Source organism: Phacochoerus africanus, chromosome 2 (genome assembly GCF_016906955.1).
Source record: "Phacochoerus africanus isolate WHEZ1 chromosome 2, ROS_Pafr_v1, whole genome shotgun sequence".
Lineage (NCBI taxonomy): Eukaryota > Metazoa > Chordata > Mammalia > Artiodactyla > Suidae > Phacochoerus > Phacochoerus africanus.
This window is the reverse complement of record NC_062545.1, coordinates 262959235-262974439: the sequence shown is the minus strand read 5'-3', so window position 1 is coordinate 262974439 and position 15205 is coordinate 262959235. Positions and strand designations below refer to the sequence as shown.

The following is a 15205-nucleotide window of genomic DNA, read 5'->3' as shown; positions in this document are numbered from 1 at the left end:
TTTGAATTTTAAGAATGTCCAGAAGATGCAAAATTGCATACTTTTAAAATGTGGAACATAGGTATTCGTAAATAGCTACTTACTGTACAGAACAGCTTTGTTTTGCTTGTATATAGTTTTCCCTCCCACTTTTGACCTTCTTCTAATTCAAACTCTATACTATTAATTTGTCTTCCAGAAAGGTGGAGGTGTGATATATAAATATTAGGAAAAGAGCAAAGGATTCTTTCAGAAGCAGCTCCTACTTCCTTAGAAAAATCACATTCGCCCAGCAAAATCCCTGGCCGCTGCCAGCTAGCCAGGGATTCTCAAGTCAGGTTGCACTTTGAATTTAGCTGGAGAGCTTTTAAAACTATACAGAACTCCACCCTACCCCTGGAGGTTCTTCTAAGGGTAGCCAGTGTTGAGAACTACAGATGCTGAATCCTTAGCTAACTCCAAGGCCTGAATTGGCTACTCTCCTCATTTCCTATTGCTGCTAGGTAACAATTTACCATAAATGTAATGTCATAAAACTACCCAAATGTATTATCTTATAGTTCTGGAGGTCAGAAGTTCTAAAGTCAAGGTGTTATCAGGGCCATGTTCATTTTGGAGGCTCTGGGGAAAATCCAAGTCCTATTCTTTTCCAGATTCTAGAGGCACCTGCTTTCCTTGACTGTGGCCCCTCCCTCTATCTTCAAAGCCAGCAGCACAGCATCTATCAGTTTCTCTCTCTGACTCAGACCCCTGCTTCCATCATCGTCTCTCCTTCTCTGACTTTCCTGCTTCTTTCCCTTATAAAGACCCCTGTGATTTCACTGGGCCCACCCAGATAATCAGGAGAATCTCCCAAGTTCAAGATCCTTAACTTAATCATACCCTGCAAGTCCCTTTTGCTGTGTAAAGTAACAAATCCACAGGTTCAGGAGATGGACATCTTTGGGGCCATTATCCCACTTAACAAGACACCGTCCTAAAGTGTTTATGAATATATATGGTTTTGAAAATATGTATATGTCTATATACACATATATATACACTCATACACTCTGTGTGATCATTAATGTGTATATATATATATATCTTAATGATCACACAAAGTGTATGAGTTAATGGCACAGCCAGGACTAGAACACAGACTTCTTTCTTATTTCCACCATCTCTTAGTACCTCTTCTTCTGTTCTATTTCCTTAATTCTTCCTGTTCTCAACACCAGTTGCCTCTGTGACTGATATTTTGCTGTTTTTACTTATGATCTTACACATGATGCAAAGCACTCAGGATGGGTAGCTTAGACATTCCATGGAGGAGTTCCCGTCGTGGCACAGTGGTTAACGAATCCAACTAGGAACCATGAGGTTGCGGGTTCGGTCCCTGCCCTTGCTCAGTGGGTTAACGATCCGGCGTTGCCGTGAGCTGTGGTGTAGGTTGCAGACGTGGCTTGGATCCCGCGTTGCTGTGGCTCTGGCATAGGCCAGTGTCTACAGCTCCGATTCGACCCCTAGCCTGGGAACCTCCATATGCCGCGGGAGCGGCCCAAAGAAATAGCAAAAAAAAAAAAAAAAAAACAAAAAAACAAAAAAAAAGAAACTCCTTGGAGTTGTGTCATAGATTAGAGCTAAAAGATTTTAGGGTGATATGATGATATAGTAATACCCTTACTTTAGAGGTAAAGAAACCTCACCAAGAGGTGAAGTAACCTACCAGGTTCTCACAGAATCAGAGGCAGAGCTAGGGCCTCAAACCCCAGACCCTGACACCCAGTCCAGTTTCTAAACTGCTTCCTTCCATCAGTGTAATATTAGACCCCTGACCTCAAGGAATAGCACATTATTTATCAACATCTGCTTCCCAGCATTGCTCAGCCTCGCCTGTGGTCCCCAGCCCAGGCATTCTCTTCTCAGAAATCCTTCATCACTAGCCTGCTCGAAATCCTTCCTTCCTTCCTTCCGTCCTTCAGTCTCTGCTCTCTGTTCCCCCTCACACACACCCTTCACTCCCTTAAGGGCCTATTACCTTATCCCAGACAGCTTTCTTTCTGCTAATTGCCATTCCTACTCTTGGGTACCTCTCTTCTCTGGAAGGGGTATGATAATGGTTTAAACCCATAGCACTTGTCACAGGGAGGTATGAGGTTCTGGGCAAAGCTGGAGTCCACATATGGGACCTACAGGGAGCACCCTAAGTGGAAATGAGAAGGGCTCTCTGTGAGTGGAGCTGGACCCCTGTGGACCAGCCTCTGCCGTGAAGGATTCACATGAACCTTCAGCAAATCACTTAACTTCCCTGGGCCTCTTCTATAAAGCAATGATAGTGGACTATCTGATCTTAAAGTGCCTACTAGTAGTTCCACAACTCTACTGTACATAAAAAGGCTCTCATCAAAAACTTACTCATTTGAATTCATTGACCGGAGTCCTAGTCCCAGATTAATATACAAAAGAAAGCAGTAGAGATGCAATATTGCATATTCTATCTTTTGGTTTTTATAAACTGGGGACAGAATGTTCAAAAAGAAAAAAAAAAACAGGTGGAACACACTTTTGGCTCTGTGATACTAAAGTTAGGTTGGATAAATTCCAAATGTAACTGTGTAGTACTTATTCATGTGAGAAATTCTTTCCCTTCAAATATACTCTCTCCTGATTTAAAAAATGCCAGCACACAGTTTCTACGTTCAGAGGGTCTCTTTCGTGTATTTAGCTTTTTACAACTTCTCTGTTGTATTCTTAAGAAAAGAAAAAAGGATTTCATTTCTCTCCTTCCCTTGGAACAAAATGCCTTTGGGAAAGATTGCTGTCTTTGGCAGCAGGCAAAGGGCTTCTTGAAAGGAAGGTTTCTGTTCCTCGGTTGAAACGGTCGCTATGGCAACCAGTCATCAAGGCTCCAGCAACTTTTCACAGACACCCTCCACTCGGGAGGCCCTTTTCCATCCTGTTGACAGAGTATTTGCATCTGTGAGCCAGAGTTCTCTGCTTCTAGTGACACTTACCCATCCAATTAAGGAGATGCTGGATGTCATATTTCAGCTCCAAGTTGCCTTATATTTTCTTCTATATTGTTAATTTCATGAAGAATAGGGTTAAATTTTAATAAGCCAGAAATGTTATAATATTTAAATTTTTATGTTAAATATGACATCTAAAACTTCTTTTGGGTCTGCTGCATATCTGCTCGATAAGATGTGATTAGAGAAAAGAGATCCCTTGCCACCTCACTAACTCAAATAATACCTCCAATTTCACTCATACTCATTCCTTTGGGTGAGATCAGTTCATTTTCCCCCTTACAAGGCCATCTCCCCAGGTTCTTCCATTAATCCTGACTGCTCTCCCAAGCTCCACTCTCAAATGTCTAGCTGTCTCTCCTGCATCTTAAGGTGAGGCTGGAATCTAAAACTCAGCCTTTGCAGTACCACACTCCCCTCCAGTCCCTATGCTATCAACCTGCTCCTCTTTTAAATATTCTGACTCTGCTTAATTTTAGCAGCAAGCTCTCTACCTCTCAAAACAAAGCCTTAAAATTATAAAGATAAATTTAAAATACAAGTTCATACTTCTTCACAGTTAATTTTTCAAATAAGAAAATGAGCTCTAGAAAGGGAAAATAATTTGTGAACTCTCTCAGGAGAACTGGGATAAAACCCAAGTTTCCTGATTCCCTATTTCAGTATTTTTTCTCTCATACCAGGAAAAAAACAGCAATCCAAATCTCCCATTTTACCCTCTTTGTCTTTCTCTTGAGCTTCCCCATAAGCACAATTCCTAGATAAAGGATAGTCCTTGAAATATTTTTGAAAATAAAGTATCTATTGTGAAAATTTTAGATAATAGAGAAAAGCATGGAAGAGAGAAAATTACCTATAATTTCATCAGCCAGAGAAAGTAGCTGCTAACATTTTAGCGTATTTCCTTCCAGCTTTTCCTAAACATGCTTGTTGATTCTCTTTCCAATATACAATTAATTTTTCTTCTTTGAATGTGCTTTGTTAGAAAAAGAACTAGGATGAGAATCAAAGGACTCCTGCAGCTCTGAGGTGGACAGTCATGTGACCTTGAACAAGTACTTTACTCTCATCTTCAGTTTCCTCAACTAGCTAATTAGGAGCTTGAACTGAATGACTTTTATGATCCCTTCCAGCTCCAGAATGGTGGTCCATTGAGATTACTGGTCAAGTGAGTATAGAGTTGGGAAAAGTGACTCACAGGTCTTGCAACTCTAAAAATCCAGAGGTTGCAACATATATATTGTAAAGAGGCAAATAGTTAGAGACTCAAATTAGAAAATTAAAGCCTACCACCAAATAGGGCCTTTTCTTAAATACTCTTATCCATTTCTTTATTTCATTTTCCAATCTCTAATTTGTTTTAGCTACAAGCCCAGCAGGGAAGAATCATCATCTGGGTCCTCCCATGCAGTGATGGATATCTCACTGCCCACTGGAGTCAATGCAAACGCAGAAGACTTAAGAGCTGTAAGAGTTTTCTTTTATTTATTTTTTAAAATTTTTGTCTTTTGCCTTTTTTTTTAGGGCCGTTCTTGTGGCCTATGGAAGATCCCAGGCAAGGTGTCAAATTGGAGCTGTAGCCCCTGGCTGCGCCACAGCCACAGCAACACAGGATCCAAGCCACACCTGCCACCTACACCACAGCTCACGGCAACACCAGATCCTTAACCCACATCCTCATGGGTACTAGTTGGGTTTGTTAACACTGAGGCACGATGGAAACTCCTGTTTTCTTTTAAATAATGTTATGGATGCTTGCTTTTTCTTTACTGCATTATCTTAGAAACAAAACTATTTCCTTTAATATGTCACTTTCATAGAATTACCTTCTTTTCGAAACACCAATACCTAAGTTTTTATTTTTCAAAATGAAGCGGGAGGCATATTTTGCATCATCTGAAAAATGTGAGTGCACATGATGACATGTTCAGACTTTTTCAAGAGGAGGAGCTGTTCTGCAGTGTCTTTAAATAGTGGATTATAGCCCCATGGTCTAACATTCTATCATTGGGTAAATGCATTTAAACAAAAAGATCATGAAATTAAATTTGAGATTTTCTCTGTGTTCCCTTAGCTTGTAGAAGGGGTGGATCAACTATTAACTGATTATGAAATCAAAGATGGACATGTTATTTGTCAGTTGAACTCGGTAAGTTCTACTTTTCATATTCTTTATTTACTATTACTACTCCAATTTTAAAGCCTAACAAATGAACCTATCTACAAAACAGAAACACTCCCAAACATGGAGAACAAACTTGTGATTGCCAAGGGGGAGGGGAGAAGGAGAGGGATGGACTGGGAGTTTGGGGTTGGTAGATGCAAACTATTACATTTAGAGTGGGAGTGGATGGGTAATGAGGGCCTACTTTGTAGCACAGGGAGTTATATCCAGTCTCTTAGGATAGACTATGATGGAGGCTAATATAAGAAAAGGAATATACATATATATATGATTTTGGATCACTTTGCTGTACAGCAGAAATTGGCACAACATTGTAAATCAACTATGCTTTAATTTAAAAAATAAGTACTGTGAAATGAAAAAAAAAAGCCCACAAAATTTAAAGCCTGAAATATTATGTCTCTCCTCTCCCATAATTTTCTTAAACTTTGAATTTGTCGAACAGATTCCTTCCAATAATTTCCTCTGTGTTCGATTCCGGATAGTTGAACTTTTTCAAGTTGGGTTTCTGAGTCCTGCTACTTTCACAGTGTATGAGTACCACAGACCAGGTAATCAACTCCACTCTAAATCTTCAGAGGACTATTTTGTATTCACTACGGAACCTGTAGAAATGCACTAGAGGCGTACAGACTTTTAATATTTCCTCTCTCAGGGTTCACTCTTCACAAACATCCCCACTTGGACAAAACAACCACTGCATGACACTGAACAAATCATTTCACCTCTCTGGTCCTCAGTTTGCTCATGTTTAGAAAAACTGGATTAGATTGCTCTCAACTTTTGAATACTTTGCCTCAAGTTTATCTTTGTTGTTCACTTTTACTATTTATTGAATCTCTCCTTTTTAGAGAAGCCCATTCACCCTACTATTTCTTTAATCTTCCCAGAATCAACTTCTACTCCATCTATATTCTCATCACATTTTGCAGAGAGCTCTATTATAGCAGTTGCCACCTTGCATTATAATTATTTGTTTGCATGTCTTTCTCCACAACCCCAGAGAGAATATTTTTATCCTTGCACCCGTAGCATCTAATAGTGTCAGGTAAACTTTGAATGAATGACTCCCCCCACCCCCATTTGTTCATTCAGCCACTTCTGAGAATATTGAGTGAATGGAGAGTTCTTTGGTTCACCAGACAGAAGACTTCATTTTGGACAGTTCTACTTGTAACGAAATTCTTAAAGTGAACCAAACTTTGAGACCCATTCAATCTAGTTTTACCTCTTGAAATCGTATAGAGCATATTTAGCCCCTCTTCTCCTTGAGAGATATGAAAAAACCCATATGTGTATATATATGATGCTTTACGTCTCCAGCCTAAACAGTTACCAATTACAATTCTTTCAGTATCGTAACATACTTTACATGTAACATAATTTATTTTCTCTCATTCACTGAAGTACCAAATATTTTCATTCTAAGAAACAAATATTGAGGAGTTCTCATATTAGCTCAGTGGAAACGAATCTGACCAGCATCCATGAGGACGCAGTTCAATCCCTGGCCTTGCTCAATGGGTTAAGGATCTGGCGTTGCTGTGAGCTGTAGTGTAGGTCACAGATGTAGCTCAGATCGCACATTGCTATGGCTGTGGCATAGGCCAGCAGCTACAGGTCTGATTAAACCCCTAGCCTGGGAATCTCCATATGCTGTGGGTGTGGCCCTAAAAAGACAAAAAAAAAAAAAAAAAAAGAAAAAGAAAAAAAAAAGAAAGAAAGAAGGAAATATTGAAGAGTAACATTTCAAGCACAGAAAGAATATTTTGAGGGTAGAGGGGCTCATGTTCAAACAGGCAATTCATAATTTAACTCTCCTGGGACTTTACTATATAAAAAAGCTTTGGAATTAGGTGATCTCCAAAGCCCGATGGGAGACACCCATTGATGGGTAAATGTATGTTCATCAAGCCACCTCTTCTAACTGAGCTCTCCTTGCCACAGATAAACAGTGCACCATGTTTTATAGCATGTCCCAGACCAAACTTCAGAAAGTCTGTGAAGGAGTAACGTGCAAATGTGTTGAAGGTAAACTTTATTTAATGTGTTTCGACTACCTGCTTGTTTAAAGCAGCCACTCACAATCTGGGGCTTATCTGGGGGAAGCAGTTTGACAAGCTGTCATTTCTCAGAAGTAGAAATGCACTCTCATCTGCTTGAAAGCTGATTCCTTGAGCCCTGGAAAGCTACTTCACAATGGCTCCTGAACAAGCCAATAGTGTCTACTGTACAGAGGGGAGGAGTACTGCCCAAACAGTTGTTGGATATCAGAAAGATCACATGATGTAAAATTCTAACTTTTTATCTGGTCTTTTTAGTGTAATAGGATCACAGCCTACAAGAACAGACTCGCTCTTCTTTCTTTCCCCTAGTCCTTCCCAGTTAGTGGCGTTCTCCATTCAGTCTTTTGTTGGCCAAGGAAAAGACCCAGAACTCACCAGTAATCAGCACCCGACTCCATGAGGTTCTGGGTGGGTGTGGGTTTTATTTTGTTTTTCAAAAATCCTTAAAATCTGGAGTTCCCATTGTGGCACAGCGGAAACAAATCCGACCAGGAACCATGAGGTTGCAGGTTCGATCCCTGGCCTCATTCAGTGGGTTAACAATCTGGAGTTGCCATGATCTGTGGTGTAGGTCACAGACAGGGCCTCAGATCCTGTGTTGCTATGACTGTGGTGTAGGCTGGCAGCCGTAGCTCTGATTAGACCTCTAGCCTGGGAACTTCCATATGCCACAGGAGCAACCCTAAAAAAAAAAAGAAAAAAAAATCCTTAAAATCTACACATTTCTTAGGTACTTATTGCTCTATCTTATAGCTATAAATCAGTCAAGTCATGTCATCAGTTTGGTTCCTTCAAGGGATTTTTGATTATACTCAACATGGGAAAATGTCCTCTGTTCTTCAGTGAAGCACAGACATTTCCAAAGAGCTGAATGTAAACTACTCATTCTAAGAATGTCTCACGTTCGATATTTTGTTTTTGTTTGTTTTGTTTTGTTTTTGCTTTATCTTTTCACTTTATAGAAGAGGAGAAAATGGACAGGTCTTAGGAGTCTGGTGTTTGTAAGATTATATTGGATTATCTCAGGGATGAGGAGGAGGAACTATGTTTATTCCCAAAGGTGTCTGCTTCCTTACATTAACTTGTACCTTTTTTCACAAAATCCAGCTGACTGTGGACAAATGCAGACAGAAGTGGATCTAACAATCTCTGTAGATACTAGAAAAGAAACAGCATGTAAACCAGAGATTGCATATGGTAAGTTCAAAAGTTCAATATATAGTTCCATTAAACATCACACCTTATGAATACAAGATCAGTTATGAAGATCTGCAACTTCATACAGGAATTATATGGATACAACATCCCATGTGTTCCCTTGAAGGAAAATGCCATAAGTTTTCAGCATTAGCACACGAAGTTAAGCATCCTTCATCAAAGAAATATGATTTTCATTAAAAGCGATAAAAGTGGGAGTTCCCGTCGTGGCTCGTGGTTAGCGAATCTGACTAGGAACCATGAGGTTTCGGGTTCGATCCCTGGCCTTGCTTAGTGGGTTAAAGATCCGGCATTGCCGTGAGCTGTGGTGTAGATTGCAGACTCAGCTCGGATCCCACTTTGCTGTGGCTCTGGCGTAGGCCGGTGGCTACAGCTCCAATTAGACCCCTAGCCTGGGAACCTCCACATGTCTCGGGAGGGCCCAAGAAATGGCAAAAAGACAAAAAAAAAAAAGAAAAAAGAAAGAAAGAAAAAGGTGATGAGAGTGAAGCAGCCAAAACACTTTATTCTAATAGACTCCCTTGAATTAAAGGTGCTAAAACATATTCAAGGAGAACATTTGAGAAGCCACAAAGGAATAAGATTTCACTATTCCATTCTTCCAGTCCATTGAGCAGAGGCAGAGACAAATACACTGATACTTGAAGAAATACTATGTTGTTTTAACAACGTTTTGTCTAAAATTTAGAAGAACCAAATTATTTCTTCCCTTCATAATAAACCTATTTTAACTCTTTTTTTTTGTCTTTTTTATTTTAACTCATAAATATAAGAAATCTATTTTAACACGGAGAGTAAATGCAATCTTGGTTTAGTTTATTAGTCTCAAGGAAAAACTTAGTTGGCTTTTTTGGACTACAGATTGATGCTGGAATAACAGAATAAAAACAAAATTTAAATAGTTCCCTCTTTCTACCTGTGCCCACAGTAGGTACATTGCCCATATCCACCATAAAGACTTAAGAATTTGAAATTCAGGACATTCTTTATTTTAAGCCATGAATTTACATAGCCTTTCATTCTGCCACAAAGATTTCATTCCTTCATCTAGCTAGCTAGAATCTTGAACATGGACAAAAACTTTTAGATCATCCACTTCAACCCCATCAGAAGCAAAAATAAGAGAATTTTTTTTTCTCAGGCCACATAGAGGAAATGCATCCCCTCAGGGTGGTCATTTCAGAGCTGAGGTCAAACACACCATGGATTAACTATGGATGTCTAAATGAAGGGAAAACAGGACTGAGAATGTCCCATGGCAGATAGCTGCCAATCCAAGCAAAAATGGACAACAGAGTCCTATCAAAAACCAAAGGTCAAAGCCAGTGGAATGGAGGCAGGGGAACAGGGAGGCCCGCATGGCAGGCCCGGACGTTAGCTGGAGGCCCCTCTGTGCGCATGCAGGCAGGGAAGGGGCTCTTCCAAGGGCCCGTGGGCGTGATTCCACTCATCTTAAAGGATCAGAATCTGAACTTTACATCCAAGTCTGATTTTGTTTCATGTGCTTCTGTATTTTAACTTAATATTGCACTTATTCTATTCAGCCTATTCTATAACAGTGGCCAGGGCTAGTATTTCAAAGTGAAATATATCATTAGAGTCAAGAGCAGTAGAATCACACTGAGAGTACTTGGGAAGGTTTCTTGGAAGAAATGAGATTTACCAGGATGCCCATAAAAGCTTGCCATGCTTCATTTCTCATTTGTTTGACTCCTCCTGGCTTCAGTTGGACACAACTTTGGTGGTATTAAGAATGAGTTATTTGTGTGTGTGTGTGTTGTTTTTAACAGTTTATAAAGTTAAGATCATAGCCATGACTGAAGAAAATGCTTTTGTTAAGTACACCGCGTCCCTACTGGATGTCTACAAAGCTGGTGAGAATTCTTTCTTTTATTCTTTCAACAAATATTTAGTATTTACTACATGGCAGGCATCATATTAGACACAGGGGATAAAACTTGAATAACACAGCCAGAGTTCCTACCTTCATTAAGTTTATATTCCATTTGAGGAGACACTTTTTTAAAAAAAAGGAAATGGACAAATGAACAATTATAAATCATAAGTATTACATCTGAAACAGACACAGAAATAACGGGAAACATACCTTCTATGTGATAATAGATGAGATCTTTTAGGAGATGATATTAGGAGTTAGCCATTCTCAAAGGGGAGATGAGAAGGACCCAGATGGGCAGGAGCTGGGTCATACAGGGATTTATAAGGCATGGCAAGAAATTTGGATTTTATTCTAGAAGTCCAAAGGGAAGCTAATTATTGGTTTTAGGTAGGCAAGAAATATTTTTTGATTTATGGTTTTAAAAGATCATTCTGAGTGTTCCCATCTTGGCTCAGCAGAAACGAATCTATCTAGTAACCACGAGGATGCAGGTTCAATCTCTGGCCTTGCTCAGGGGGTTAAGAATCCGACATTGTAGTGAGCTGTGGTTGTAGGTTGCAGACTTGGCTCAGATCCCAAGTTGTTGTGGCTGTGGCATAGGCTGGCACCTGCAGCTCTGACTCGACCCCTAGCCTAGGAACGTCCATATGCCGTGGTCCAGGCCCTAAAAAAAAAAAAGATCATTCTGCCACCCCACCCCCAAAAGGAGTTCTCTTGTGGTACATTGGGTTAAGGATCCAGCATTGTCACTGCAGCGGCTTGTGGGGGTTCATTCCTTGACCCAAGAACTGCCACATGCCACAGGCATGGCCAATAAATAAATAAATTAATTCATTATAACATCATTCTGGCTTCTGTTGGAGCAAGCAAGCATTGAAACAGGGAAACGAGTTAGCAACATCTATGAAGTGGCCTAGAGGCCGTTTGAGTTTTGATAGGTAAGTGAACTTTAGTAACCAATACAATAAAATGAATTTGTAAGTAAAATAACACATAAAACAACATTTTAAAATATGTCCCCTTTTATTCTCTAAGTAAACTCAGCTACACATATTATAAAACTGCTTATCAAATGATGTAAATTGTAACATCTTTTATTAAATATGTTTAATTCCAAATAAGGTTTTTTTTTATTTTTAGAAAGTTTCAATGTTCTTTTGCTTGACTCACTACAGGAGGCCCCTGTTTGAGCTTTGTTTTGACAACAAGGAACCACATCAAACTTTTCCAGTTATATCTCTACTGAATTGACAGTCATTACATGACCTATAAGCCATTCCTATTTTTACTGGAATAATCAAGTGCTTTTCAATCCAGAAATGCAAATTACTTATTTTGTATCAATTTTTGCCTTGTATCAAAAGACATTCCAGACTTTTCTGAATTTCGTGCAGGACCAGATGATTCCCAAGCTGCAGTTCTTTTTTAAGTATCGTTTCTTCTTTGTTCTGTCAGTTTAGAAGTTGCATATATAGGGCATTTAAAAGGAAATATTAAGAAAATTTTTAATACTTTGTTATCTCTTCACTCTGGGTGTTAATTTTTAATATATGTAGATTTTGAATTTATATAAATATCAAAACACCACGCACCACTTACACAAGAATTGCTGTTTGCTAACAATAAACCAAGATAAAAACTAATTTAGAACAAGGGCAACTATGTAATTCAAAGATAATGATATTATTATCCTGTGATTGGTGTTTCTCCTAAAATACAGGATGCTTAGAGTAGGTAAGGATATAAATGGGAAAAAAAAAAAAAAAAGGATGAGTGATTGTTGAAATGGGTTAATTATTATCCCTTTTGAATATGCTTGAAGTTTCCCATAACAAAGGGTTTTTTAAAATAATGATAAGGCCCCACCAGCCACACTGCTTACTGTGACAGGGGCTGACTGGGCATATAGTGCTGGGAAGGTTGTTGAGGTATTGCTGCAATAGGAAGTCATGTTTTAATGGTCACCGGGAGAGCCCAAGAAAATTAGCTTGAACTAATTCAAGTACACCAAAATTTCTTTTACCAATTAAATGTACCATTTGTGCAGTTACTGTCATATCCTATTAACCAACAAGTTCAGAACTTTTTCAGGATTTAAAAATTTGGATGACTCTGCCAGAGCTTCATAACTGGATATCAGTCCTGCATATGTAGCAGTGAATTTCCCTGTCCTGGCCTCAGGAAGTTCCCAGTCTAGCAGAGGAGACAGGCATGTGGAGTGAAGCACTGTGATAGAAATTCAAGTATAATGGGAGTAAGGGGAAGACAGATACTTATGACAAAGTGTATCAGGGAGTGTGTACTGGCCAGTGTGAGAATTGAAGATGTGTTTAAAATGGGTAGACATTCAGCAAGCCAACACAGGGAGGGAATGCATTCTAGGGCACAGGAGCCAGCTTCTTGGCTATGTCGGGGTTCTTTGGGAATCCCAAAGATATCCTCTTTAATATTTTCCAAGTCTTTCACGTCCTGCATTTTTTTTTTATAAAGTTGCCCACTGCCAGCTACCAAATCCTTTTTTATATTGCTGTGTAACATACAGAGATTAATATTGTTCAACTCCAGAGAGATTCTTTTAATTCCTGGTTCTACATGGAGTCACAATGAAAAGCACTTATATAGTGCTTACTGTGCTCTAAGCACTTTTCAAATATTAACCCATTTAATCTCACAACAGTTCTGCAGGGTGGGTTTTATTGTGATGTCTAGTTTTTTTGTTTTTTTTGTTTTGTTTTGTTTTGTTTTTGCATGAGGGGTCTGAGTCTCATTTGTCCAGGCCACACAGTCAGGAAGTAGCAGAGCTGGGGTTTAGCCTGGAGAGCCTGAGCCCAGAGTCCGACGTCTTAACCACATGGACATAGCCACTCTCCAATAGCCATTAGCCTGCCGATAGATGTTTACACTGGATAATAAAGAGCCACGAGGAATTGGAATGCTCGAAAGAGTTAATAATTGTGACATCGTGCCAAGAATATAATAACCTTATTTGTGTGTCTCGCAGGAGAAGCTGTTGCTGAGAAAGACTCTGAAATCACCTTTATTAAAAAGACAACCTGTACGAACGCTAACCTCGAAAAAGGAAAACAGTACTTAATTATGGGTAAAGAAGCCCTCCAGATAAAACATAATTTCAATTTCAAGTAAGTCACCAACATTTTGGAGTTTCTGACCTTCCCTCCAAAATGGAGTATAATTTATTCTTAAATACACTACATATTTCTTATGTGCCCTGTTCTTAACACACAAACCATTAGGAGCATAAATGAAATAATGTGAGTTTAAAACAAAGAACCCCTTAAAACTATCAGAGTAGCTGAGGACTCGTGCCCGGGACTGGCGATGAATCTGGGGGATGCACCTCAACACCTCTGCCATACCCATTTCTTCTCGAAGTTCTCAGGCTATTCTGTTTGCAAAGAGGACAGTGTTTAAGTACACATTTTATTATCTGTTTTTAAAAAATAGACATTGGGAGTTCCCATCATGGCGCAGTGGTTAACGAATCCGACTAGGAACCATGAGGTTGCGGGTTTGATCCCTACCCTTGCTCAGTGGGTTAAGGATCCGGCGTTGCCCTGAGCTGTGGTGTAGGCTGCAGACGCGGCTTGGATCCCCCTTTGCTGTGGCTCTGGCGTAGGCCAGCGACTACAGCTCTGATTCGACCCCTAGCCTGGGAACCTCCATATGCCATGGGAGCAGCCCTAGAAAAGGCAAAAAGACAAAAAAAAAAAAAGCTAAAAATAGACGTTGAAACAGATGCTGTCCCTGCCTTTAACCATGGGAGCCCCAAGCTGCTTCCTGATCCTCAGGGTCTGCGGACTTTCCTGAGGGATGGGGGTGGGGTGGCGGTCCGGAAGAGCTTTGCCGCAGCCTGACCTCTGGGCACCTGCTGGGGTTCAACTGAATTCAGCTCTTCTCTATTTACAGCCATCATCACAAACACTTCATTTGCATTATTTCTTGGCAGGTACATTTACCCTTTAGATTCCTCAACCTGGATTGAATATTGGCCTACAGACACTGCTTGTCCATCATGCCAAACATTTTTAGCAAATCTAGATGAGTTTACTGAAGACATCTTTTTAAACAACTGTGAAAACGCCTAACGAAGGTCAGCTGCATCCAGTTTTCACTATGGCTCTCTGTTGTTGAAGTTTCTTCCTTTTTTTTCAGCACTCACAGCTGGTCTTATTTGTAAAGCTCACCCTACTTAGAATTAGGGACACTTGCTTTCATTAGAGAATGATTTTAAGAGCAGTAACTTTCTGAAATAACATGTCCTTGGGGGACACAGAGACAGACACTCATTCCATGGTTATTGGACACCAGAAGCAATAAATTGGCACCCTCCTAAAACCTACCACTCAGGAATGTTTGCCAGGGACTGAAGAATAGCCCCACTGAAATGTAGTATCTTACAAAAACATAGCTTTTGCTTGAAAGAAAATACCAAGGAACAGAATACTGATCATTAAAGCCTGACTTTGCTTTCAAAATGTGTGAAAAAGCATGTTATTTAATACTAGGTCAGGTTCAACCACACAAAGACAGGCAAATTGAGAAGGGTGGGGAGAGCAGCCCTGGAAACCTGAGAAGGCCTCACCTCAGAGCCCTCAGCAACCTGAGAAGGTAGGAGACTTTGCCGATGCCCCCTCCCCTCCAGTTGTCCTCTCCCCACCCCCCCATGGGGATCCCTCTACTCCCCTCTCCACCCTCCCAGCAGGTACTCGTTTCCCCAGGAACTTGCTTCTGCCAGAAATTACTCTCCTGGAAGGCAGGTCCTGTGCAGCAAGAGAAGAGAAACCTGGTGGGAACCAGAAGACCTTTGTTCTTGCCCTAACCGGGT

The 15205-nt window shown here is 40.1% G+C and overlaps 1 protein-coding gene across 1 annotated transcript in view; it reads left to right on the top strand.

Moving 5' to 3' along the window:
• Positions 1-14855, top strand: part of C5 (complement C5) — a 92679-nt gene extending 77824 nt beyond the window's left edge. Inside the window, exons 34-41 of the mRNA XM_047768295.1 lie at positions 4355-4457; positions 5065-5139; positions 5621-5726; positions 7123-7206; positions 8349-8438; positions 10250-10333; positions 13361-13499; positions 14327-14855. Of these exons, the coding sequence (XP_047624251.1) occupies positions 4355-4457; positions 5065-5139; positions 5621-5726; positions 7123-7206; positions 8349-8438; positions 10250-10333; positions 13361-13499; positions 14327-14465 (820 nt within the window). The 3' untranslated portion in view covers positions 14466-14855. The remainder of the gene's footprint in view (positions 1-4354; positions 4458-5064; positions 5140-5620; positions 5727-7122; positions 7207-8348; positions 8439-10249; positions 10334-13360; positions 13500-14326) is intronic.
• Positions 14856-15205: the final 350 nt, after the last annotated feature.